The sequence below is a fragment of the Drosophila melanogaster genome, chromosome X (genome assembly GCF_000001215.4).
Source record: "Drosophila melanogaster chromosome X".
Classification (NCBI taxonomy): domain Eukaryota; kingdom Metazoa; phylum Arthropoda; class Insecta; order Diptera; family Drosophilidae; genus Drosophila; species Drosophila melanogaster.
The window spans coordinates 16,381,896-16,405,433 of record NC_004354.4 but is presented as its reverse complement, the minus strand read 5'-3'; the positions used below and the strand labels follow the sequence as shown (position 1 = coordinate 16,405,433).

The 23,538-nt window shown below is 45.1% G+C and overlaps 5 protein-coding genes across 15 annotated transcripts; 3 read left to right on the top strand and 2 right to left on the bottom strand.

Annotated features, from left to right (window-relative positions):
- Positions 1-311: 311 nt before the first annotated feature.
- On the top strand, positions 312-5,652 carry CG9981 (uncharacterized protein). Of its 3 annotated transcripts, none has more exons than NM_001272682.2 (9): positions 312-645; positions 719-937; positions 1,871-2,154; positions 2,216-2,341; positions 2,413-2,980; positions 3,059-3,473; positions 3,540-4,131; positions 4,187-4,979; positions 5,049-5,652. In NM_001272682.2, the coding sequence occupies exons 3-9, from the start codon at positions 1,953-1,955 to the stop codon at positions 5,533-5,535; spliced, it is 3,183 nt and encodes a 1,060-aa protein (NP_001259611.1). In that variant the 5' UTR covers positions 312-645; positions 719-937; positions 1,871-1,952; the 3' UTR covers positions 5,536-5,652. The 3 variants fall into 3 exon arrangements, with proteins under 3 accessions (NP_001259611.1, NP_001259610.1, NP_573124.1); NM_001272681.1 differs by having other exon boundaries at positions 312-674; positions 746-937; NM_132896.2 differs by lacking the exons at positions 312-645; positions 719-937 and having other exon boundaries at positions 1,735-2,154.
- On the bottom strand, positions 5,584-13,736 carry mei-41 (meiotic 41). Its single transcript, NM_078645.3, has 5 exons — positions 13,447-13,736; positions 11,176-13,387; positions 10,825-11,118; positions 6,056-10,750; positions 5,584-5,991 (listed from the first exon to the last, which is right to left on the bottom strand). The coding sequence occupies exons 1-5, from the start codon at positions 13,671-13,673 to the stop codon at positions 5,866-5,868; spliced, it is 7,554 nt and encodes a 2,517-aa protein (NP_523369.2). The 5' UTR covers positions 13,674-13,736; the 3' UTR covers positions 5,584-5,865.
- A 259-nt stretch (positions 13,737-13,995) lies between these two features.
- TH1 lies at positions 13,996-16,614 on the top strand. Of its 2 annotated transcripts, none has more exons than NM_132895.3 (5): positions 13,996-14,142; positions 14,259-14,971; positions 15,042-15,488; positions 15,557-16,038; positions 16,107-16,614. In NM_132895.3, exons 1-5 carry the CDS (start codon positions 14,080-14,082, stop codon positions 16,136-16,138), a joined length of 1,737 nt encoding a protein of 578 aa, NP_573123.1. In that variant the 5' UTR covers positions 13,996-14,079; the 3' UTR covers positions 16,139-16,614. The 2 variants fall into 2 exon arrangements, with proteins under 2 accessions (NP_573123.1, NP_001285326.1); NM_001298397.1 differs by having other exon boundaries at positions 16,107-16,284.
- A 117-nt stretch (positions 16,615-16,731) lies between these two features.
- CG4239 (uncharacterized protein) lies at positions 16,732-20,156 on the bottom strand. 4 transcript variants are annotated; one of them, NM_132894.3, is made up of 5 exons: positions 20,096-20,156; positions 19,084-19,149; positions 18,145-18,463; positions 17,815-18,087; positions 16,732-17,753 (listed from the first exon to the last, which is right to left on the bottom strand). In NM_132894.3, the coding sequence occupies exons 3-5, from the start codon at positions 18,420-18,422 to the stop codon at positions 17,474-17,476; spliced, it is 831 nt and encodes a 276-aa protein (NP_573122.1). In that variant the 5' UTR covers positions 18,423-18,463; positions 19,084-19,149; positions 20,096-20,156; the 3' UTR covers positions 16,732-17,473. The 4 variants fall into 4 exon arrangements, with proteins under 4 accessions (NP_573122.1, NP_727972.1, NP_727973.1 ...); NM_167515.2 differs by lacking the exon at positions 19,084-19,149 and having other exon boundaries at positions 19,743-20,156; NM_167516.2 differs by lacking the exons at positions 19,084-19,149; positions 20,096-20,156 and adding an exon at positions 19,747-19,956.
- Positions 20,157-20,525: 369 nt separating this feature from the next.
- Positions 20,526-23,480, top strand: CG9992 (uncharacterized protein). 5 transcript variants are annotated; one of them, NM_167511.2, is made up of 5 exons: positions 20,526-20,846; positions 21,923-22,110; positions 22,267-22,528; positions 22,591-22,809; positions 22,877-23,480. In NM_167511.2, the coding sequence occupies exons 2-5, from the start codon at positions 21,923-21,925 to the stop codon at positions 23,174-23,176; spliced, it is 969 nt and encodes a 322-aa protein (NP_727968.1). In that variant the 5' UTR covers positions 20,526-20,846; the 3' UTR covers positions 23,177-23,480. The 5 variants fall into 5 exon arrangements, with proteins under 5 accessions (NP_727968.1, NP_573121.1, NP_727971.1 ...); NM_132893.3 differs by having other exon boundaries at positions 21,909-22,110; NM_167513.2 differs by lacking the exon at positions 20,526-20,846 and adding an exon at positions 21,168-21,274.
- The last annotated feature ends 58 nt before the right edge of the window (positions 23,481-23,538 follow it).

Here is a 23,538-nt window from a genome sequence, read left to right as displayed (position 1 = left end):
CCATTCACATGGGCTAGCCTGGCGGACCTTTCCATGCATGTTCATGTATATTATATATATGTATATATATAAATATATATATGTGTGCATATATACGCCATTATTTATTCCCATAGCCAAACCCATACCGTACCCATATCGCACCCAGGCCGGGGTTTTACCAACATTTAGATACATATTCCTAAATGCGTTCATAGTCAGTGCATTGGCACTCTTTAATAGTTGGTAGTACCATGCTGGGCCATACGATCCTCAGAGCTACTCTCTTAGCTCATTTTTTGTTTATTTTTTAATATAGATTTTGTTTTTTTCGCTCTCGCGAGCGAATAAGCCAGCGGTTTTGTAGAAGAGATAATGTCGATAACAACAATCTTATCGCTCAACATTGAACGCATTGAACGGACTTCACACACGAACACATTACATATCCGTCGGGGCTTACGGACAAGCCTATCTAAAATCGTGCAACTTCCACATTGACTCACTTATCCCAAAAGCGAATGTTCCATGACCGATGAAACTTATAACGGGCTTCGACATGAGTCAATGGTAAACTATTCGCGAATGGTATGAAGACTATACGATAAGAAAAGAAAGGAAGTCAAATATAATAATCCTATCTATGTTGCATTTTTGCATTTTGGTGTAAGCTACCATTACGGAGGAGATATTAAGTAAGTTGTGAATGGCAAACGTATGATATGATAATCAATTACAGAATATGATAATTACATGCACTTTGGAGCCATAGGAAAACCACCCATCAGAAGGCATTCGTGGAGAACAGAGGCCATGATCTTAAGCATAAGCTAGCAATGGAGGATAAGCCAACATGGCGGATGAGTAATATTTTAAACATATCGAATGTTTTCAAGCATCCTCCATATTTGCCCTATTAATACCTCTTAACATAGCTAACTAACAATGTCAGTTTTAAGTTAATTTTCTATTTTTTAATTAACTCTTGATTTTTATAAGAATTTCAATAAAATAAAGAATGTAAATTTTTTATGTTAAAGCTTTGCCAGAGACGGTAACCCATTTAAGCTTTAGCAAAAGCTTTATGGCGTTAGCTTTTAAGCTGATCGAAAATCAACAACGACATTCATTTCCACATTCGGGAAAAAGTTTATCATATAGATTATAGATTATAAATTACACCATTGGGTATAATTTACACTATATTTTCGGGCTTAAAATACTTACTTTTAGTTCTTTCTTGCCCACATATCAAATAAACAAGAAGTAATTATAGGGTATCGCCTAGTCGGCTCTATAGTTGTCTACGAATGCCCAGAAGCAGAGAGTCCATAGCTCAAAGACCTTCATTTACTTTTGAAAATAGCCCCAAGTGCCACTGCTATAATCTAAGTGTTTAGCTGATTAGACCAGTGATTAGGGTAGTATGTAAGCCGATATCAGCTGGATTTGATATTCGAATTTAAGAAAGGCGATAGTACTAATCAGTTAAGGGAAAGCGTTGGCACATTTGGTGTGAAGCAATCTTTGAATGCTTACAGCAGTTCGACATGGTTTGAAGAGGAATGGCCAAATCGATGATATGGCAGCCAAAAATATTAAAATTCAATTTCATTATTAATAATCTGACATGACATGAGTCCATCTAATCTAAGCTGCGAGCGTGCCTAATAGCTACAACTTAGCTTGGACTAATCTGTCATCGGCAAAACGACGGAAATAAGTATAGGCTTCTTTTCAATGGGATACCTATTGTGACAGGGCCACTTGGGAGCCAAAATAGGTTTTATATAAGCGGAAAATGGAACATTATCTTTATCATATGCCAATTTATGTATGTGGCTAATTCAGGCTGGCTAACTTCAGTTCAGTCTAACGTCTGCTCCGAAAGGCACCACGCGTGCCAACCACCTAATGATTATCCGAATGAGCAAATATTACACTCTATATAGTTCATTAAATACTGGTAACGAATGGGAGCTGACAAGAAAAAGTCTGCGGATCCGCTGCGGATTCAGATTGGCGGCATCGAGAGTCGCCAGCAGAAGCCTCTCAATCGGGTGACGACCACCAAATACACCTGGTTCACATTCCTGCCCCTCAACTTCTACGAACAGTTTAGGCGGGCTGTTTACTTTTACTTTCTGATCATTACAATTGTATCGTTTTTCGTAAGTAAGTACGTTTACTCTTCCAAAATTGGACAATTCTCAATGGTCGATCCCTTGACAAATAGACGAAACGATATCGCCATTGGTTTCCCTGCTACCCCTACTCTTTGTAATGATCATTACGGCTCTAAAGGAGGGATTGGAAGACTACTCGAGATCGAAAAGTGATAAGCTTGTGAATACAGCCAGAGGTAGGAAATGAAATGAAACTTGTGGTCATGATAGGTTCTCCATTTGAATCAGTACCGCCTTCCATATACAGTAACTGTCATAAGGAACGGCAAGGAGGAAATCATAAATTCGCAGTTTATTGTGCCAGGCGATCTTGTGGTGGTGCGAAACGATGGCGATGTGCCCTGTGACCTTGTACTGCTCCAATCATCTAGTGCGGATCGCAAATGCTTCGTGAACACAGCCAATTTGGATGGAGAGACCAATTTGAAGACCATATGCGTGCCAACAAACTACTTGCTAGCCGGAGATCATGAACTGCAGGGCAAGGATTGCATTGTATGCGAGCCTTCTAGCGCTGATCTCTACACCTTTAATGGTCGTCTGGAGTTGAGGTCAGGGAACGATGGTGCAGGATCTAGCGCTGGTGACGCCCTGCCCCTGACCATTGATAATCTTCTACTGCGCGGTGTCCGAGTTAAGAGCACCGAACGAGTTGTTGGCTGTGCCATCTACACCGGAATGCACACCAAGTTGCAGCTGAATAGCCGTTACACTGGCAACAAGTCCGCATCCAGCGAGAAGTACATCAATCGATTTATGGTGGCCCTCATCGTGGGAATGATCGTGGTGGTGGTGGTTTTGTATCTCATCGAACGGTGGGTGTATATCTAGAATGAGATTACAAACGTTTAAAATGCATTTTATTTATAAGCGATTATCTTTTTAAACTGCAGTCACAAGGAGGCGAAGATTGTGCCAACCATGCCCTACCAGGGTCCACCAACCAACTTCAATTCAGCGTGGCAAATCTTTGAGGACTTCCTCTCCTTTTTGCTGCTCTTCAATTACATGGTGCCCATTTCCGCCTATATGAACATCGAAGTGTATCGCATCTTCGGTATGCATTTCATGCACAACGATCTCCATTTGTACGATGAGGAAACCGATCAGCCATGTCGGGTTAACGCGTCGAATCTGAACGAAGAACTGGGACAGGTCAATATTCTATTCTCCGACAAGACAGGTACACTCACCAAGAACCTCATGAAATTCGTCAATTGCTATGTGCCAGGTACTAATTATCAGCTCCAAAACACCCATCTCGTTTCCGAGGGCACCGATGAAAAGTTTGAACTGGAGAAACTGGATGTGAGTACTGCATTTCTTCAATCAAAGCATATAGATAGATAAATATATCGTTACACTTTGCCCAAGGCCGATGCAGCAGTGCTTTTCGAGGCACTGGCCGTGTGTCATACGGTGGAAGTACTCCAGGAAGTGGGAGACAAGACTCTGGAGTCGTCGGAATCCGTGTCGGAACAAAGTCACTTGATGAGCAGAAATATTGTTGATCGCTATCAGGCGTCCAGTCCCGACGAGAAGGCTCTTCTCGAGGGCTGCGCCAGTCTGGGTCTAGTGTATGAGGGTCAGGAGAATGATGTCCTAAGCATCTGCCGATATCCAAGCGCAGAAAAGGTGCAGTTCAAGAGACTGCACGTTCTGGAGTTCAGTTCGGAGCGACAACGGATGAGCGTCATTGTCCGAGATCAGAGCGACACAATCTGGCTATATTCCAAAGGAGCGGAAAGTGCCATCTTTCCAAGATGCAAGGCGAGTCCTCTCGTGGAGCAAACTGACGCGCAGATAACGAAATATGCCCAGAATGGCCTACGCACCATGGCTGTGGGGCGACGCATGCTGACCGATGATGAGTTATTCCATTTCGAAGAGCTCTACCGTAAGGCCAACACCCAGTTGAGTAACAGGAACGAACTAATAGCAAGCTGCTATGAAACAGTCGAGAATGGTAAGAATCCGCATCCGCTTCAATTGCAATGCACTAAACTCGTCACTTTTCACAGAACTTGACCTGCTCGGCGCCACTGCCTTGGAGGATGCACTGCAGGAGCACGTGGGCGAGACCCTTGAGGCTCTGCAAGCGGCTGGTCTTAAGATCTGGGTGCTCACCGGCGACAAAGTGGAAACGGCCTACAACATTGGACTTGCTTGCCGCCATATTCCGCGTGGATCGAAGCAGCACTTCATCATCAATACGACTGAGCCAGCAGAGCTTCTTGCCCGACTGGATATGATTGGCGATGACGAGCCGGAGGTGCTGATAGTAGATGGAACTACTATAACCGCACTGCTGGAGCACACACCGCGTCAGTTTGCCGACCTTGCACTACGCTGCCGAGCGGTGCTCTGTTGCCGACTTAGTCCGCTGCAAAAGTCCGAGATTGTCACGCTGATCAAGCGGCGCAAGAAGTACATTACGGCTGCGATTGGCGACGGCGCCAACGATGTGTCCATGATCCAGGAGGCGCACATTGGCATTGGGATCACGGGTCGTGAGGGTAAACAAGCCGCCCGGTGTGCCGACTTCTCGATTGCCCGCTTCGAAATGCTGCGCCGTCTGTTCCTCGTCCACGGTCACTACAACTCGCAGCGTCTGGCCTTTCTGGTGCTCTTCTACTGCTACAAGAACATAATCATCACTGGGTGCATGGCCCTCTACCAGGTGTACGATCTATACTCCGCCACCAACGTTTACAATTCGATCTATCTATGGCTCTTCGACATCGTCTATATCTCGTTTAGTTTCACTGTCCTGGCCATTTGCGATAAGGATTACAGTGAGGAGACGCTGCTGAGGTAAGAAAAGATATATATAGAATCGCATCGTCTGAACCTGATCGATCCACATCCGCATTTCATTTTCAGTCATCCCGAGCTATACAAGCCACTAGCGCACAATAGACAAGCCTCGATGGGAGTATTTAGTCTGTGGATACTCAACGGATTTGTCCAGTGCTTCATCATCTTCTTTTTCACCTACGCCATGCTCAACGATGCGAATGTCCTCTTCAATGGCGGACAGACTGCTAGCTTCCAGACCTTTGGCACCATGCTCATCACCATTATCGTGATTGTGGGCAACCTGAAATTGCTGCTAGTGGCCCACTACATGACCTATCGGAACTTTGCCATGATCCTAGCCTCCATTGCCGCCTTCATGCTGACCACGTATCTCTACAACCTGTACACCAGTGGCGAGCTGTACGATGTCTACAATCAGTTCCTCAGCTCACTTCCCATCTGGTTGTTCACGATCATTTGCTCGGTGGCATGTCTGCTGCCCGACTTTGTCATCAAGGTCGTTAATGATATGTACAGGAAAGTGCCACTCAAAAGCAAACCAGTAGTCTAGGATCGCTTACTAAAGATTTAAATAAAGTACGCAATGATGATCACCATTCAATTCTCAGTTTGCTTTTAATTCGATGGACAGCTTATGAATATTGTATTTTAATGTATGGTATAAAACAACTAACGAAGCTATATTTAATTAAATATGTGTTTTTTTAACTTGTGTAACAGAACGACTTATATTGTCAAATGCACCAGCATTTATACATATGTAATCGACTTAACAATTAACAGTCGAGCCAAATTATATGAATTCAATTTGAATTGTTTATACACATATATGTATAAAATCGAACAATCCGTAGATCTCGATAACAACACTTACATACGTTCAAAGAAACGCTCCCCAGCCAATGTACATGGACGCCAGGTTGTCCACCTTGGTGGCCTCATTGATGAGGAAGTTCACCTGTCCTTCGGTCGAAAGCGGAATGCTGTTCGCCTGCTGTCGTTTAACCTGGAAAAGGAGAAGCATTCATTAGGTGCTAATTCAGATCCACATGATTCTCTACTCTACTCACGTGTCCTTGCAGGCGATCGGCGATGCGCTGCACATCCTTTGTTATTTTGGCCGTGGCGGCGCCTTTACGCGTCTGTGCCCCCACATCGTAGACAAAGGGACGCAGAATGGACATCAGGGTCTTGGACTCCTGCTTCAGCAGACGCAGCGTAATCTCGCAGCACTTGCGAAAGCTGCCCTCGACGCCCAGCGGACCCATGGCAACGATCATGTTATGTGTGAGACGGAAGGGCACCACCTCCGGATAGGGAAGCAGCTCGCCCTGATTGAACAGGCAATTGAAGTCCACGTGGACAGCGTCGCCGTTGCCCTCGGCGAACAGGATGTTCTCGCCGTGGCGATCGCCCAGGCCGAGGATATATCCCACCATGGACATAACGGCCACGGTACGAATATACGTATTTCTCGCCTCGTACCAACTGTGCGGAGTGGCGAAGCGTTGGCGCAGCCACTCCTGAAAGACCGGCGGATGGGCAGGTACCAGCTGCTTGGTGAAGACCTCTCGCTTGCGCTCTATCGATTCGTGCAGAGGCACAGCCAGACTCTGCAGCTGTCGGGTGGACATCACCAGCCTTCGCTGAGCGTACAGGTTCATACAGATACTTCGGTACGACGCCAGATTGGGCAGCCACTCGACCAGGCCGCACTCCTCGTTAAACGGCAGCACGGCATATGTACGGATGTGAAGGCGCCGCTGCCTGGCCGGTGCATCCTGATGCAGATATCGCTTGACCAGACCATTGAACTCCATCAGGCGAGCATCTCGACGCAAATCATCCTTGGGCTTCACCAGAACATCGTAGTCCTTGCCATCGCTACAGCGAATGGTCAGCTTCTTGGGCTTTGCTGCCGAGCGCAGGATTAGCACTGACTCCTGGAAGCCACTGATGTAGATCTGCTGGTAGGGAAACCAGTTGACGGTCGATTGGTTTGCCGGAAGATGCGATCCCTCACTTGAATTGGAGTCGGAATTTAGTGGCAGCGTTGGCTGCATGTACTTCTCAAAGGGAAGAAGTATTTGCGAAAATTCTGGCTGTTTGCATAGCTTAGAGAGGCGAGTGTCCAGATCACTCAACTTATACGTGCGATCCAGTGTCACCTCCTTGTTGGTGAGATCCATGAGACGCTCTGTGAGCGAATTAAAGTCTTGCAGGAGCTTTTGGAATGTGGAATTCTGCAGGCGGCTGTCGGTGAGCACCAACTTGCAGCGCTTAATCCTGTGCGCCTTGGCCGACTTGAAATGCGGCAAGAGCATCCACAGCGACTGTTGCGGATATGCCTCCACCAGTTTGATTATCACATTACGGAGAACAGTGAACACATCGTTCACGGGGTGACAGAGGCGACTCAGCATCTGAGAGTACACCGTATAGAACACCGCCGTCGGCAGTGCGGTGCAGCAGTTTGTCAGCAAATCGTTCATCTTCTTCACCTGCTCGGTGTTTGTGGAACTCTCGGTGGTGTCCAGCCAGAGGCTGATCAGTCGAGGCATGGACTGATACACATGCTCGCTGCCATAGCGCAGGGACTTGGCATAGTTGACCATCACATTGATCAGCATATCGTCCTGCTCGCCAGTGGGCTCCGACTTGCCGCCCTGCCTGGCTTCGAGTATCTTCTCCAAAAATTGCGCCATCTGTACGTGGCAGCTCTCCGATTGGCGATGCACAGCGATGGCCTCTTGAAAATACTTCAGTACTGCATCCGCGCACAGGTGCATGGACTCGGCACTATATACGGCCTGCAAGTACTTTCCGCGAAAGAAGAGATGTCGTTGCTCCGCTGCAAGCTGCTTCACATTGCCCTGGCAACCCGATCGCATGATCGATAGCTGCTCCTCCAGATAGTTCATGGCCATCACCTGATCACCCTTTTGCCACAGAAGCTTAGCGCGCTCGATGAAGAGCCCCGACGGCTGATATTCCGCCGCCTTGAGTATATAAAGCTGCGCACGCTGAAGTTGACCGGCATTGCGATTGATTTGCGCACTATTTAGCCAGATTCTGGCCAGCTCCGTCTTGAGATGGGGCAGCAAATGGTTACGATCTGTCAGGCGGCGTTGAAGCTCAGCCAGTATATTACGCCGAAAGCTGTATATAGACTCCTGGATGCGAACCTGCGGTTGTACAATCTGCAAGCGATACTGCCAGTCGTCGAAGTAATTCTTCATTAGCTTCTCCTGATTGTCCTCATCCCGATCCTGTTCGAGCTTCTCCACAAGCTCCTGGCTGCAGTGCAGTTCATGCACCAAGTGAAGTTTCAACACAGCATCGTACGCATTGGCATACGAGTGCTGCTGTACTGCCGAGCAGCTACGCAGCTCCTCCAGCACCGATTCGCGCATCCCGTCCAGCAACGAGTCGAATTCGATACGCGTGGTTAGTGGCCTACGCAGCTTTAGACAGCCTTGCGAACACTGAGCTGGCCAATTGGACTGCAGCTCCTCCATCTCATCATAGCTACCCAGGCGCCAGAGTAACTCTGACTTGCACTCGGCGAAGCACTGATCGGAATACCGATCGGACAGTCGCTGCCAAAGACCGTCGGCGATTAGCTGAGCTGTCTTCGGGGTGTCCCTCAAATATGCATCGATCATGGCGCGTACGTGATCCGGCTGCATCTGGTCCGTGCTGGAGAGCAGCTGTTCGTACGAGGTGATCATGTCCTGCTGCCGCTCCACCAGTCGATTGACGAGAATGTCTTGCGTCACACTCATGTCGTAGCTGCGAACCTGCACGGCTCCCTCCACAGAATCGGGGTCCCTGAGTGAGCCGTACACTTCAACGAGGAATGTGAATTGCTCCAACAACCTCTGCGATTTGTCCTCGCCCTCCTCCAGATAGCTCTCCAGGTAGCTAAGCGCACGAGCATATTCGCCGCAATTGTAGCTGGCTCGTGATACCAATAGCTTGGGTATCAGATTGAGAAACTCATGGATCTTTCGATAGTTAGAATCTATCGTCTCGGGTGGCTTTCCGCCGGTGCTCCGGCCATGAATTCTCTGCCATTCCCTTAGCCAGCGCTGCAGGAAATCCAAGAGTTCGGCGCACAGCTTGCCAGCCAGGCGAGGAACACGGCTCGAATCTTCCTTACGATCCGAAACCAAAGTGCTCGCCAGTGGCTTGATACCAGCGGCATACTTTCTAGACTCGAATTGCTTGAAGGCATTTTCCTTAATGGCTCCAAGCTCCTGGCGGCCCCTGACTGAGCTCGAGCTTTCCTCGTTGGCTTGCAGAACTGCCATGAACTCCTCCTGGATGTGATTCCTCTGCTCCGTCGTGCATTCAAGCAGTGCGTGTAACAGAATATACGGATAGAATGTGCTGAGCATGTTACTATCCCGCTTGATGCACGGCTTGTAGGAGCTGAGCAGATGGCGCCTTCCCGAGGATGGGAGGTAGTCAATCAATCGACTTGCCCAAAGAAAGGCCCATTCCTCATAATAGTTGTGAGAGTAGTGGCTCCCAAAGAGCGGCTGCTGTAGACAAGTGCTGGGTCGATGGACACAGGTGTAACAGGAATGAAGCATCGGTTCCATCAGCTGACGCATTCGTGCTGGCAGCGATTGCCACAGCTGAACCTTCTTCTGCTCCTTGGGCGAGATGCCACAAATGGCTAGCGTCTCCTGAATGGCCAGCGAAAAGCTATCCACGTGCTTTGTATTCTGTTGGAACTGATAGCCACGGCACAGCGAAGTCAGCGCCAGAACCGCAAAATCATCTGATAAAATGTTGAGCGGCAAATGCTGTGGACTGGCAAAATTATAGTTCGAGGGCAGGTAACTTGCATCGATGGCTCCCAGTTCTCCGAGACACTTGGCCGATGCCATTTGCAGTTGGCTGTCATCGTGCTGACATCCGGCCATTAGGACATTCACGATCTGCTCCAGCATTGGCTCCAGAGGTAGTTCACTGAGAATCGTACTGTTTAGCTTGGGTCGTCGCCTGCCGAACAGATCGCCAAGATGTTGGAGGGCATAGACGCGTACCTGGAGACATTCATCGGTTATGTGCTTTTGCAGGAAACGCAACTGGTCGACCAATGGTGGCGATTGATTCTCCTCCTCCGCCAATCCCTTAAGGTCCAGATGGGCTGTATGCCTTCTGATGCATTTTTGAATCGAAGGCGAAACATTCTCCATGCGATCTAGAAAGTACAGATCTGTTATAAAGGTGCCCAGCATGGAGGCGTTGCGTAGAATTATGAACTCGTACAGATCATTGACCTGCTTAACGCTCTCGTTGTCCGCCAGCAGAGGCTGCAAGGTGGCCACGATTCTTCCCAGAGAGGGTCCCAGCTCCTGCACATTTACAACATGCAGAAATATGTGCCAAATCTTTAGGCAAATTCGCTGGAGACGAGGCTCCTGCAATGTGTGAACGAAACTCAGCATGGCAATGATTTTGAAGCGAAACTGGGTGACATGCTGGGAGCCCACAAATCGCATAATCTGGCCCAAACTGTACAAAGTCTCCTCCTTCAATGGCTTCTCAAAAGACGGTTCACTTAGGCAGCTCTCGAAGTAGGTGATCACACCGAGGAAACGCTCAGCAATGAAATTCGCAAACTCTGCATTCGCCGTTTGACTTGACAACTCCTCCAAGGAACCGATTGATAACTGCAAGAGGCTTTGAAAGGATCGCATCACGAATGTGGGGTTTCGGTTGAAATATATAAGCAACTCGGCCACCGTTTGCTACAAGTGATAACCAAATCAAATAAAATAAAATAAAAGATAAAATAATAAAATATAAATTAACTTCTGCCCACCTTGACATCCGCATTCATTAGCTGTTGCAGGCTGGACTGGGTGCAACTGACCACCAGCTCGATGCAACTATTGGCCAACTCCGGTTCCTCGGTCAGGAAGACGTGTGTGTAGATCCGCAGGAACGAGATGGAGAACAAGGTGCCAATGTGTTTCTGCATTTGTTTGGCTATCAATACCAAAACTCCCTTGCAAAGCGGATTCACGATGCAATGCGGCAGGACCATGGCAGTCAGAAGGCGATGATACTTGCAGGTGAACTCCTGAACGCACGTGAATCCCAACATTTTCGTAAGCTGCAAACAGACCGGTCAAATTTTGGGAAGTGAAGAAAAGTTCGTCTATTTACGCACCGCTCGGAGGGATCGGGTGAAGCGTACGCCATCCAAAAGATAAACGTTCAAAGCCAGGCGAACGGTGAGGTCGAGAGCATCTCGCTTGTACCAGTTCCACAGATGAATCGTCTGCAGACCCTGGCTGGCACACATCTCGGTGGCCGCCAGCACAGCTTCTTGCGCCACCAGTGAGCGAGTGTGCACCAGAAAGAAGAATGTCATTTTGAACCAGTGAAAGAGCCAGATTTCATTATCCTCCATGTGCGCAATGGCGGTCAGTACGTTGAGCATACTTCTTTGCTGCAGCACATTTTGCTCTGTCAGTGGCTTTGCTAGCATTGCTTTTATAGCAGCTAGAACAAGATTGGCTAATTGCTCCAAGAATTCTGGCGAACGCACACGCATCGCAGAGACCAGCTGGCCGATAACCTTAACGCTAACCTTTTGCAGTGCCTCCGTTTCTCTTAGCAGGCCAAGAATCACATTGGGTTCAAAGCACAGAAGGTCCAGATGCTGGGCAATACATTCAAAATCGGGATAAAACAATAAATCATTTGCTATCATTTCGAGGTTGGTGCTTGAAAAGTCTGGACATGGCAGCTGTTGCTTGCATTTTCCGAGGTAAATACCTGGCAGTTTCTTTGGCAGTGGCCTGCATTTCGGGCAGTATAGCTCAATGCGATCTTTGACTTTAAAGACACTCAATTTACCTGGCTGGGAGCAGAGCAATAGGCGTATAACTTGAGCGCGGCCACTACGATTGTTAATGGTGGGCAGAGCTTTCATCAGTTGCTCCGGCTTTATGAAACCCGATATGTACAACTGCGGAAGGTTGCTACAGAATATCTCCTGTGTCTCCTCGGATTGAAATAGCCTCATGTACTGCTGGGCATAGAAGCTTTGCATTTGGGTATGAACACTAGAAGGTGTCTCCAAGCGAATGGCGCAAAGGTAGGACAGCTTCAAATGTCGCTGAAGAATGGCCAGCAGCTGGTGTTGCGTTTGAGTCTTTAAAAAGTGCCGGATGAAGGTGATTTGCATCAAAAGGGAGCAGATTTCCAAGTGTATGTGTCTTCGGTCTGCGGAACACTTTGATTCCAGCTCAACCAGCTGCATTGAAAGGTTATTCCAATTGGTATCCGCAACCTTTATGATTTCACACTGCAGCGGTAACATGGCCAGAACTGAGGAATCGATGTGACCTTCGTGCTCAGCTATTTTATGCTGACTCTGTGACAGAATTAGTTTCTCCAGCTGCTTGAAGCCTCGTAAAATAGCAATCAGTTTCTGCCAATCCTTCGACAATACTTCTTCCTTCTTCAAGATTTCAACGAGACTTTGGGTAAGCACTTGGACCACTCCTGAGCGCATCTCAGTCTGTTTCAAGCCCATTAGCGCCAATATGGGCACCAAATGTGTGGGGTGGCAGTGCCAATGGCTTAACATAAGCTGCTGCAAGTGCACCAGTTGCTCCAATGGTACAACCGAATGCTCTAGCTGGCCTTGAATATAGGAACTTAGGGTCTCCAGCAGTCCATCGTCCAATTCAATGGCTGTCGGCAAACTAAGGATCTCGTTCAAAAGCAGGTAGCCAAGATGGTGGGCTGGACGTGCACGCATATGCAGAACTTCTAGCAGTAGCTTTGTTGTTATATTGAGCCGTTTTAGCTCCTGGCGCGTCATACATCCCATGTCCAGCCACTTGGCTACTGCCGACCACATGATTGCCGTCGCCTCCAACGTTAATTGCGCATAATGTCCAACGTCCGGATTTGTTATCCAGCTGCTGGCCGACTGTGATCGTAGGACATTGTGACAGTAATTCAAGCTGGCCAGTTTTGTGTCCATGTCGCACTCCTTGAGGATTAGCAGAGCCTGATGAAGGCTGCCCGAGAAGATGTCGCCGTGCGTGGCGTATCCAATGTGATGGGCATGCTGGAGGACCTCCAGCAGGCTCTTGGCATACATGTCGGCTTGCTCAAGGGGCACCTTGATGTCCTCGATAGCGCAGTGCGGATCGAACTCCTGCAGGCATTCCACATCGCATCGGAATATTCTTACAGTTATGGCGGGTTTTCGCTCATTACTCAATTGGCCGAGGTCCAGGGAACTTAGCTGAAGGTGCGTCTCCTCAATGGCTTCCACATAGGCCAGTACAAGGCGTTCAAAAAGCTTAGGATGATTGGAACAGCAGGAGCTCAGTATTTTCCTTTGAAGATTGATGCACTCGCTGCAGCAGAAAAACGGTGTGTCATAAGTTTGGAGTCCAATGCTTGTGGCTCATCTTACCTGCTATCTGGAGATTCACTAAGGCACTTGGCCAGCTTGTTGAGCAGCCAGAGTAGGAATGTGTCCTGGAATTTGTTGTGCAGCTCCCGCACCAACGAACAGCTTATCAGACTCGGCTCCTGGCACAATATGTCTTCTATAACGCTGTACACGCCGGAAAAGTTGCTTACGTTCCGGTTTACGTGGTTGTAAAGCAACTTCCACATATCCTTCCGTTGTGTCGACATTTTGCCAAGTTTATTTAAAACTCGCAAAAACGCGACCTTTGTTTACGAAAGCCGGCATTCGCCGCACTTGTGGCTATCGATATGTTTGGCAGCTTCTTCTTCTTTTTCTTGAATAACAGCCACGTTCCAACTGCGATTTTACATATATTAATTTAAAAAAAAATTAGTTAATATATGTTTACATTACCGCGTTTTACACTTATTGACAATTTTCTTTTTCTCCTCAAATTTAAGATTTACATTGCATAATATGAAATTAACAGAAGAGTTTGCTAAGTGTAAACGGCGCATAACCCGCGTAGGTGTGCGCGTCGTGGTTAACAATTTACAGTCACACTAAAAATGCATAGTTAATCAAAATAAGAAAAATATTTTTATGTTATTGTAAATAAGTTTTTGAGAAAAAATGGAAGTGGAATACGACGACTCTGGTTGGCAGGGCCGCGCCAAAGGACAAACCAATCCGGAGGTAATTGAGTATAGAGCGTGTACGGCGTGGCAGGCAATCCCGGCAATTTGATGACGCTACTAGATAAACCATAAAAAATAACAACTAAACATCATGTTATCCCATCCCAATCGAAGGAAACGCTTGAGGACAATCCGCAGAAGACGATACAGGAATGCCTGGAGAAGTTCCTCACACCGGACTACATCATGGAGCCGGGGATATTTACGCAGCTGAAGCGCTACTTTCAGTCGGGCGGATCTCCGGAGGAGGTTATATCGATGCTATCCGAGAACTACAAGGCGGTGGCCCAGATGGCCAACCTGCTTGCGGAATGGCTCATCCTGGCGGGCGTCAAGGTTACCGAAGTCCAGGCCATGGTGGAGAATCATCTCAAGGAAATGATTCTTAAGTCCTTCGATCCCAAGAAGGCGGACACCATATTCACGGAGGAGGGTGAGACGCCCGACTGGCTAACCGAGATGATCGACCACTATACGTGGCGCTCGCTAATCTACCGACTGGCCGAAGAATATCCCGATTGTCTAATGCTGAACTTTACAATCAAGTTGATCTCGGACGCGGGCTTCCAGAGCGAGATCACTTCCATTTCGACAGCGGCACAGCAGATTGAGGTTTTCTCGCGGGTTCTAAAGACCTCGATCGTCAAATTTCTAAACAATCCGGATGATGTGCACGGTGCCATTCAGGAGTGCGCACGAATGGTCTGCCATGGCCAGCACACTTACGTATACTCCCAGGTGCTCATCCAGGTCCTCAGCCAGGAGCAGAAGGGTGGGTTCAACATGAAGCGGCTCTCTCAGGAAATTATTAAATACGCCCTGCAGAAGTATGAAAATAACTGACGATTCCACATAGTTAGTCATAACATAAATCCTTTCTTTTGCTTCATTGTTTAGCAATCAAAATGTAACGCCTATTACAATGGCCCTGAATGGTTCGGCAGTCTATCCGCAAGCATGTCAAGCCCTAACTTCCATGCTCACCCGCAATACACTGAATCCCGCCGATATCACCGTGCTGTTTCGCAACTACTCCGGTTCCGATCCACCGCCCATCGACTTGATACGAAACCCCCAGTTTCTGGAGCTACTGGTAGACGCGCTCTTTCGTTCCGGCGTTAAAATCAATCCCGAGCACAAACCGAAGTATATGTTTCTGCTAGCCTACGCGTCCGCGGTCATCGACCAGCCGGCCAAAAAGCGACCAATGACTGAGCGCATGCTAAACAAGGAGGAGCTAAAGAGCACCATTCAGGCTATCGAAAAGGCACACACCATTTGTAATGTGGACCAGGGATCCACCGAGCTAATCGCCGAGTTGCAAACGCTGTATAATTGCATCAAGTAAGGCGACCGATGTATATCAAAAAATTATTGGTTTCCCTTAACGTAAAGATCTCTTTTAATCGTAGATATCCTGTGGTGGGAGTTGGTGTCATTCGGTGGATCGAAAACGTTGTTATGGAGCCTTCATATTTCAAGCTCTCCACAGACAGCTGTCCCACGCACTTGGCGGTACTGGATGAAGTGGCCGCCGTTCATCCCACCTTGCAGCAGCAGATCCTCTTCCTGCTCATCCGCTTATTTGAGTCCAAGCAGGATGAGCTGGAGATTCTCGTTCAATTGGAAATGAAGAAAATGATCCTGGACCGAATGGTTAACCTGCTGACGCGCGGCTGCGTTGTACCCGTTCTCAGATACATAAAGCAGTGCTGCGCCATCGAGGACACAGACATTTCGCTAATACGATACTTTGTCACCGAGGTGCTGGAGACTATCACACATCCCTACTCGCCGGAGTTCGTGCAGCTGTTCCTGCCGATGGTGGAGAACGAGGAGATCACCGGTACAATGCGCGGCGAGGGCGACAACGATCCCGTGTCCGAATTTATTGGTATGCAGCTATTCGTAGTCCATTTGTTGCCACACCTCCTGCTCACCCATGTTGCTCATCTTTTTCAGTTCACTGCAAGGCGCATTACACGACTGTATAGATTGTGACAATAGAACGTGCTTTACAGGCGACTTCCATTCAAAGACGACCTCAATTAAGCCCAATTTAAATAACATTCTTTTTGAGTAAACAATTTTTTTAAATATAATCTCTTAAGAAAAGTACCCTATTCTTCTATTAGGAAAGAAAAATTAAAAAAAAAATCCACAATGTATCTATCTAAATTTAATTATAAGCATTTTTGCCGCTAAAATTTCACTAGGCTTTGAAAAATGTTGTAAGTTCTTTATCATTTTATTATATTCCTTACGCATTTGAGCTTTCATTGTTTTAACATTTATACAAAAGCATTTAATTCAACATTGTGAACTAACATACCTACATTATTAAGCTTTCAGAAATAACAATATGTTCGAATCCATAAACAATTGTATAGATTGTAAATGTATAAACATATACTACTGATTGATACGTTATAACGAAATATATTGCAGAATAAAAATTTGACAATAACGTAGAGGTAGCAGGATAAATCATTTTGCCCAAAGATCCAATACATATTCAGATTACAACAACTGGCTACCATTAAATCCCAACTTAATGCACAAGTTACCAAAGAAACTCAAGCAAAATCGTAGTTTAATTTTATTGCAAACAATAAACATTCACACCTCATACAATTGCCTTAAATTCAGCTTGAATACGTGTTCACAATCTTGAAGCAATGATCTATCATCATTCGGTTTTCGAATGGGTATTCGGCAAAAAAAAAACTCTTAGAATGTATACAAAAAAAAAATGAAGGGCTGCAATGGAAACGACCTCAATATTTTACATTTACACATTTCGTTCGTTGAGCACGCGCTTTTGCGGCAAAAGTCACAAGACTCGGCGTCCTTCTGTCTAAAATCATGATTGGCTGTCGTCTTAGTTATAGATGATAAGCTGTATGGGCCATGTTTAAAGCACTTAAGTATGGCATCTTAATAAGTCTGTGGTTGGTTTCTGCAGCTGCGCTTGTTCTCCAAAAAAAAAAAAAAAACCAACAAAAAAATCCTACCAATCAAATTACCAAAACAAAACAAATTAAAATTTTCGAGGGCTTACACTCGGCGTGAAGGAGTCGGAGTCGAGGAACAGCTGCTGGCACACCCAACCAAGTGCGCTGATCCTCGAGAGCAAAAATGTTCACGCCTCACAAATAATGTCTTTGGCTTGCGCTTCTGAATCGAATCACATGGGAAGATCTCGTTCGTTATGTATAAATTATAAATTGCTATTTATGTATAAATTGTGTGCGTTTTAGGCGTTAGCTTTGGCTGGCAGCGTTAAGTACTATTTGTCCGGGGGAAGATGGGGCTGACTACAAATAGTTTTAGTTGCTCTTCTTAACATCTTTGCTATCGCCGTCCTTGGCCTGCCCGCGGCCCAGGATCTTGGCCAGGCTGTCCCAAATGCCGCCGAAAAAGATGGCACAGCAAAGGTTCTCCAGCGGCAGGAAGGGATCGTGGATGCCCAGCAGGATGGAAGACAGCTTAAAGTAGACCAGGAATATGACGATGCCAAAGTAAACGAGCGCATGCGGTGCCGAGATCCAGTCGGTCTTCTTGTCCAGCACAAAGATGATCGAGGCCAGCAGGGATGCCTTGGTGTAGCTGTTTTACAGAAATCAAAAATAGTCACAAATTCGGATTCGTGAAGGACTGAAGTACTCACAAGCTGGGCTGCATAAATTCCATGGCCGTTGGAGTCCATGCTCCACGAATGAGACGCTCGATCAGCTTGGTGAATCCCGCTCCGTTGCCCTTCAGCGTGCCGATGATTATCATGATTATCCAGGCATTTGGATACAGCTTGGCCGCATGTCCCACACCATCGTACACCTTTTTTGCCCGGTAGATCTCCTTCATGGCACTGGCAACGATCTTCACGGGCAGGAACTTGGCCACCTTGTAACCGATGTCAAATGGCGTGTAGAAGACGACGTACCTGCGCGACATGACATTTAATTGAGATATCGAGCGGGCAATCATTGAAGTAACTTACCACACAGCTGTGCCCACAAGAAGCTGACCCGTGTTCTTGAGGGGAGCCAGTATCGGTTCGCCCAGCAGTCCATTGGCCACCATACCGCCGGCGAAGATCACCAGCATGGTGGAGAGCCAGCAGGCGAGCGGATGCTTCCGCGAAAACGCCTGGGCATTGGCGCCCAAGTCCTCACGCACGGCCAGCGCGGCAAGTAGACTGTGAGCGATGTCGAAGAACGGAAACATTTTCAGCTTGATGACCTGGTTGGCCACGTCCAAAAATGCTTCCGGGTCCATGATCACAGCCGATCTTGTGTCCTGCCTTCACGGATGATAATCTGGAAGCGGTAGTTTCATTAATTTTACGTCTTCTCAATCAAAATATTGAAAAAATATTGAAAAAAAAACTTTAAAATTTATGTACATATATTCCAAAAATGTAGTCTACCCAATTTGGCTTTCTTCGCTAATGAATATAATTATAAAATAAGTGCTGCTCCACAAAAAAAAAAACATGCAATAGAACACTCGCGCCAATGCTTCGTAAAAAGTTACATAACTGAAAAGTAGGAAACTCGTGTTTCAATATTTTTGAAAATTCCGTGTAATTCTGGGCAAAATAGCCGCGAAATACCCACAGATTTGTGGCCACAACAATTAACCAAATTAACCCAACTAGTGTTTCCTTACATTCCCAACAGTATCGACGTATTGGCGGGCTGTTTTTCAAATGCAATTCAAGCGGTTTTCGAACTGCAGCAATCGCTGCACGGATGGTGCAGGGGATGTGTTGTAGAAGTTGTCAGATTGTGTGTTCATGCAGACGAAACATAGAAAAAATTCGAATAAAAATTGCGCTGTTTTTGCCGCACCTCCAAAAATAAATTTCACCATGAGGGCTGTTAAAAGAAGCGCGCCGGGTCGAGCCTGACACATAAGTACATATATACATACGTACGATTGTTTATATCGACAATGGGGGCCAAGATAATAGCACCCCTAGGATCTGGCATTGATTTGCTACCTATTGAGTTATTCAATAATAGAAATAATGAAACAATACATCATCATTTTGAAGTGATTAGTATAACAAAAAGTTTTCAAAGTATATGTATTTCCAAATAGCATATCTAGTCTTCGTTTAGAAAACAAACTAACTAAGTAATACCGACTAGTGGCATCTAATCTTATCTAATCTTACTAAACTTAAAAGTAGTCCAACGACTAGTCAAGCGAAGTATTGCAAAATCGCGGAGGCTAATGACCGAAGTCTCAATTTGAAATGTCTGTGGCACTTGGCAAATATTTATGTACACATGTATGGGATGGGTAGCGTTGGAAGTGCTAATATTTTAGCCACAGCTGTGTTTATTATGTACATATACTATATGTTGCCTGCCTCCTGGCTATTTTTGAGCGGCGTAAGTTGGAAGAGATTTGTCGGCGGCAGGCACATAATGTATATAGTATGTGTACAAGATGGTAAAAATCTATAGCCACATAGATTGCTGGCTAAGGAGAGTGGAGTTAACAGCCACTCTTACAAATCCGGACACACACGCGATTGGGATAAATGCAAATATTTGTAAGAAATAAACGAATTAAGCTGGAAATTACCTACGTCTAACACGCGAGCAAACGGATAATGGATAGCAGAGTGCAGCACGAACACTGGGAGACTGGGCCAGATATTATACTATATTGTATGGGGGCTGCTCTCGAGAACCTGATATATTATTAGAATGTCCGACTTTCTAGAGAACCGAAACTCTCGCGAGCAGAGCGCCATTATCGCATTCTGACGGCTCTTTCAAAACTCAACGGAAACTGATTGCCCGCCCTATGGTGCACTTATTTTTCCACCGATTTACACACAGAGTAATCATAAGATGGGATAAACTGCTGTGGCTTATGTTGATCATTTGGGGCTATTATTGGGATATTATTATTTACACTTGTTGGCTGCTTACATAAATAATTGGATTGCGGCTAAACGTAAACAAACAGATAAAAGCTCCGCGAAGCTAAACAATTTGTGTCAGGTGTGACCGTTCGCGTTTCAAAATCCCACCAAAAGCCACTCAAAAATGCCCTTCATCAACCACTTATTTCGTGTTGGTAATATATAATATTGTTAATGGAATAAATCAAATAATATATAGCTATTACTTTGGCTTCTAATATCGATGTCAAGACACTTAAGTAAATTGTCCATAGCAGGGATAAAGGCAAGTAATAAAGGAATTTGTTATATGCGTAATTTTTGCCTTTGCTATTCCACTACTTTTAGTTCTTGGCATCGACAACAATATCGATATCTTACTGCCCGCGGTGTGAATAATGCATTTTACGATTACCGATAGAAAAAGAGAAAGCTACTAAGGTGTGCACTTCTTTTTCCAACACTGGCACTTCTGAGTTTTGTTTATTCGATATATACATGAGCTCGGGTCCTTAAACAAATAAAGTAATGTAACGTGAAGTTATAGATCCCCTTCCAATTGCGGCGATAAGTTCCCACGGTGTTAACATAACAAAGACAACACTCAAAGAAATTCGTCGACTTTCTAACTGTGAATCTCAAACCATATCACGGCTTATATGTACATATATTGAAGTCCACATACGATAGTATATATACGTATATATTTACTTGGCTTACACAAATGCTTTATTTGCACAAAACCTTGTGATATTGAGGTCAATATCTGAGGAGAAAAGGTGAGTGCATTCTAAGTTTTATCTTTCTTATAAACCATTAGGCTAATTTCTGTTTAAACCACTAACATACATAAATTCGTATTCGTGCTTCTGCTATTTATTTGTCACCTAAACATATGTATGTATGTGTGGGCAAGTAGATATTTGTATGTGTGGTTATATATGTTTATAGCGGAGTAAATGTGCGTGGTGTTGTGAATCTCGACTTTTGTACATATGTATGTATATATATGTATGAATATATTTGGTAAACCGCTTTTTAAATTTTATTCACGTCGTCGCGATTCGCATCATACATACATATGTACATACATACATACGAACACATAACGTAATCCCAAAAACCAAATCCAATTGGGAAAATACCTTTTCAAGCATTTTTGCGTACAATGTCTTCGTTCATAGCGCCAATTTGTCAATAAATTTGGGTAAACAGTATTTTCTTCTAAGTAGTAAGCAAACATCAGGTTGTTTACGATGGTAAATATTTATTCATTCAATGTTATATTGTCTTCGTGAATAGACATAGATATAGATATGTACTTTATTCAATGCTTTCATTCTATTAGAATCCCATTGAGGATCTTAACATTTAAGAGAATATTATTTACTACATTTAGCAAGAATTTTGTTTACTTTTTTCGCAATGATAAATTACCTGCAATGTTGTGATTTCTTAATGCTGATTGGATGTATGTACATATACATATGTATGTATAGTATTTATGAACTCGATCTGATTAGAACAACATTCCCAATTCCCTGCAATGTTATGATTTCTTAATGCTGATTGGATGTATGTACATATATGTACATATGTATAGTATTTATGAACTCGATCTGACTAGAATCCCATTAACGAACTTTAAGAAAATATAAAATGAGCCAATTATATGTACTGTTAAATAATTTGTTAGTTTAAACATTTTTGGGTAGATAGGTTTTTTTTTTCAAGCATAGTTGGCCAAAACTTCTGAGTAACACTTCACAAACGAATTGATAGCTACACCTGATCACAATCAAACGACCGGTTTGTTTTTATAGTTTAATTTCTGAATTTAGTATACGATTTTCAGATGGCTTCCAACTCAACGAAGAAAAGCAAACCGAGCGGTATGCGCATATTGTGGATACCGGGCCGAAAGTCCCATTCCAAGGGTCGTTTTAATGCCACCAACAAGCATATCTCGTACTCGGGTCCACAGAAAAAGAGCGAAGTATGGTCCTTGGGCGGCAGCAAGGCTCAGGCCGAGCTGATTGATTTGTAAGTACGGTGGAGAGATTGTGATTAAGGCACTAAAGTAGTTTTAGTTGTATTAACCAAACATGCATTAAGCGGCTTACCTATGCACGATGATTAAGACTTTCAAGATATATTTTAGTATAATAATAAGGAAGCTAATTATAAACTACCTTCCAGTCCCTCCACCGATTTGTCTGCCAACTCACCATCATCGTCGCTGAGCATTGTGGCCACCTGTTCGCTGGTTCAAGGATGCGCAAACAGCGATAGAGCATCCTCTGAGGACTTGGCCATCGTTTCGGAGACTGCCACACTGCCGACTACGCCTGTGAGCCCGAACTCACCGATCCCGTATAGTCCTACTTCCGAGACTGCAACCGCATCCACGCGAGCCATGACTTCGCCCAGCGTGATCACCACCGTTGTAATACAGGACTTGGTATGTCAGGCTATATTCTGTTCTGCTTAATTCAAATAAATCCAACCATTATCCGCTTGCAGCACAACTTTGTAAGCCCCGAGGATTTGCCGAAGGTGCCAAGTTTTCCAGCAGCACAGGACACCGATGTGGTGCTAAATAGCTCTGCGGGAACCACAGCATCGATAGCAACCGATTCTTCGCCACTGGCTAATCATAAGCCGGGCTCGTCGCCGCCCGCATCACATTCCCAGCAAACAACGCCACAGAAAAGTAGATATAAGAACCACAACAACAATCAGGTATAGATGACAGATATAACTATATATAACTATAATTATAACTATATAATTCTTTTTGCACAAACAGGAGGATATCAATTCGATCGAAACCATTTCCAGTTTAACCAGGTTTCAGGGAAACGCCACAGACTTCGATTGGATCGACGAAATGGTGGGACAGCGAAACACCAACGAACTGATACATGCGAATAAGCGAAAGATGTCCAAAAAGGTGGAGGGCCTGGCCGCCGACCAGTTGGATGCCAAATCGTTAGGCTATGACAATGACAAGGCCAAATTGAATCGCAAGGAGTACGATGACAACGATGAGAAAGTCGTTAAATGCTTGTACTACTCACTGATGTGCTGCGACTGTACTATATCTTAAATGGATCGCATCTTAAATACGGATCCGCGTCCATGTAATATACCTCTCAGCCAACTATGTAAAAATATATATATTCGATTTTGTATACTTAGCGTACGCAGCTAAATAGGACAGAAGAAGACATAAGTATTAACGAATTTCTAATGATTTACAAGGAAAAACTAACATTATGAAAATTCTGAAATCCAAAACTACATGGCTACAATAATTTGGCTTGAATATTGAAATAAGTGATCGAAACACATATATATTTAAATATGTAGATATTTTCTATTTTTGTAAATAAAACATTTTCTACCAACCGAAACTCTGCATTTCACTGGGATGGATGGATGCACTGCAATCTGAAAATATAAATATTC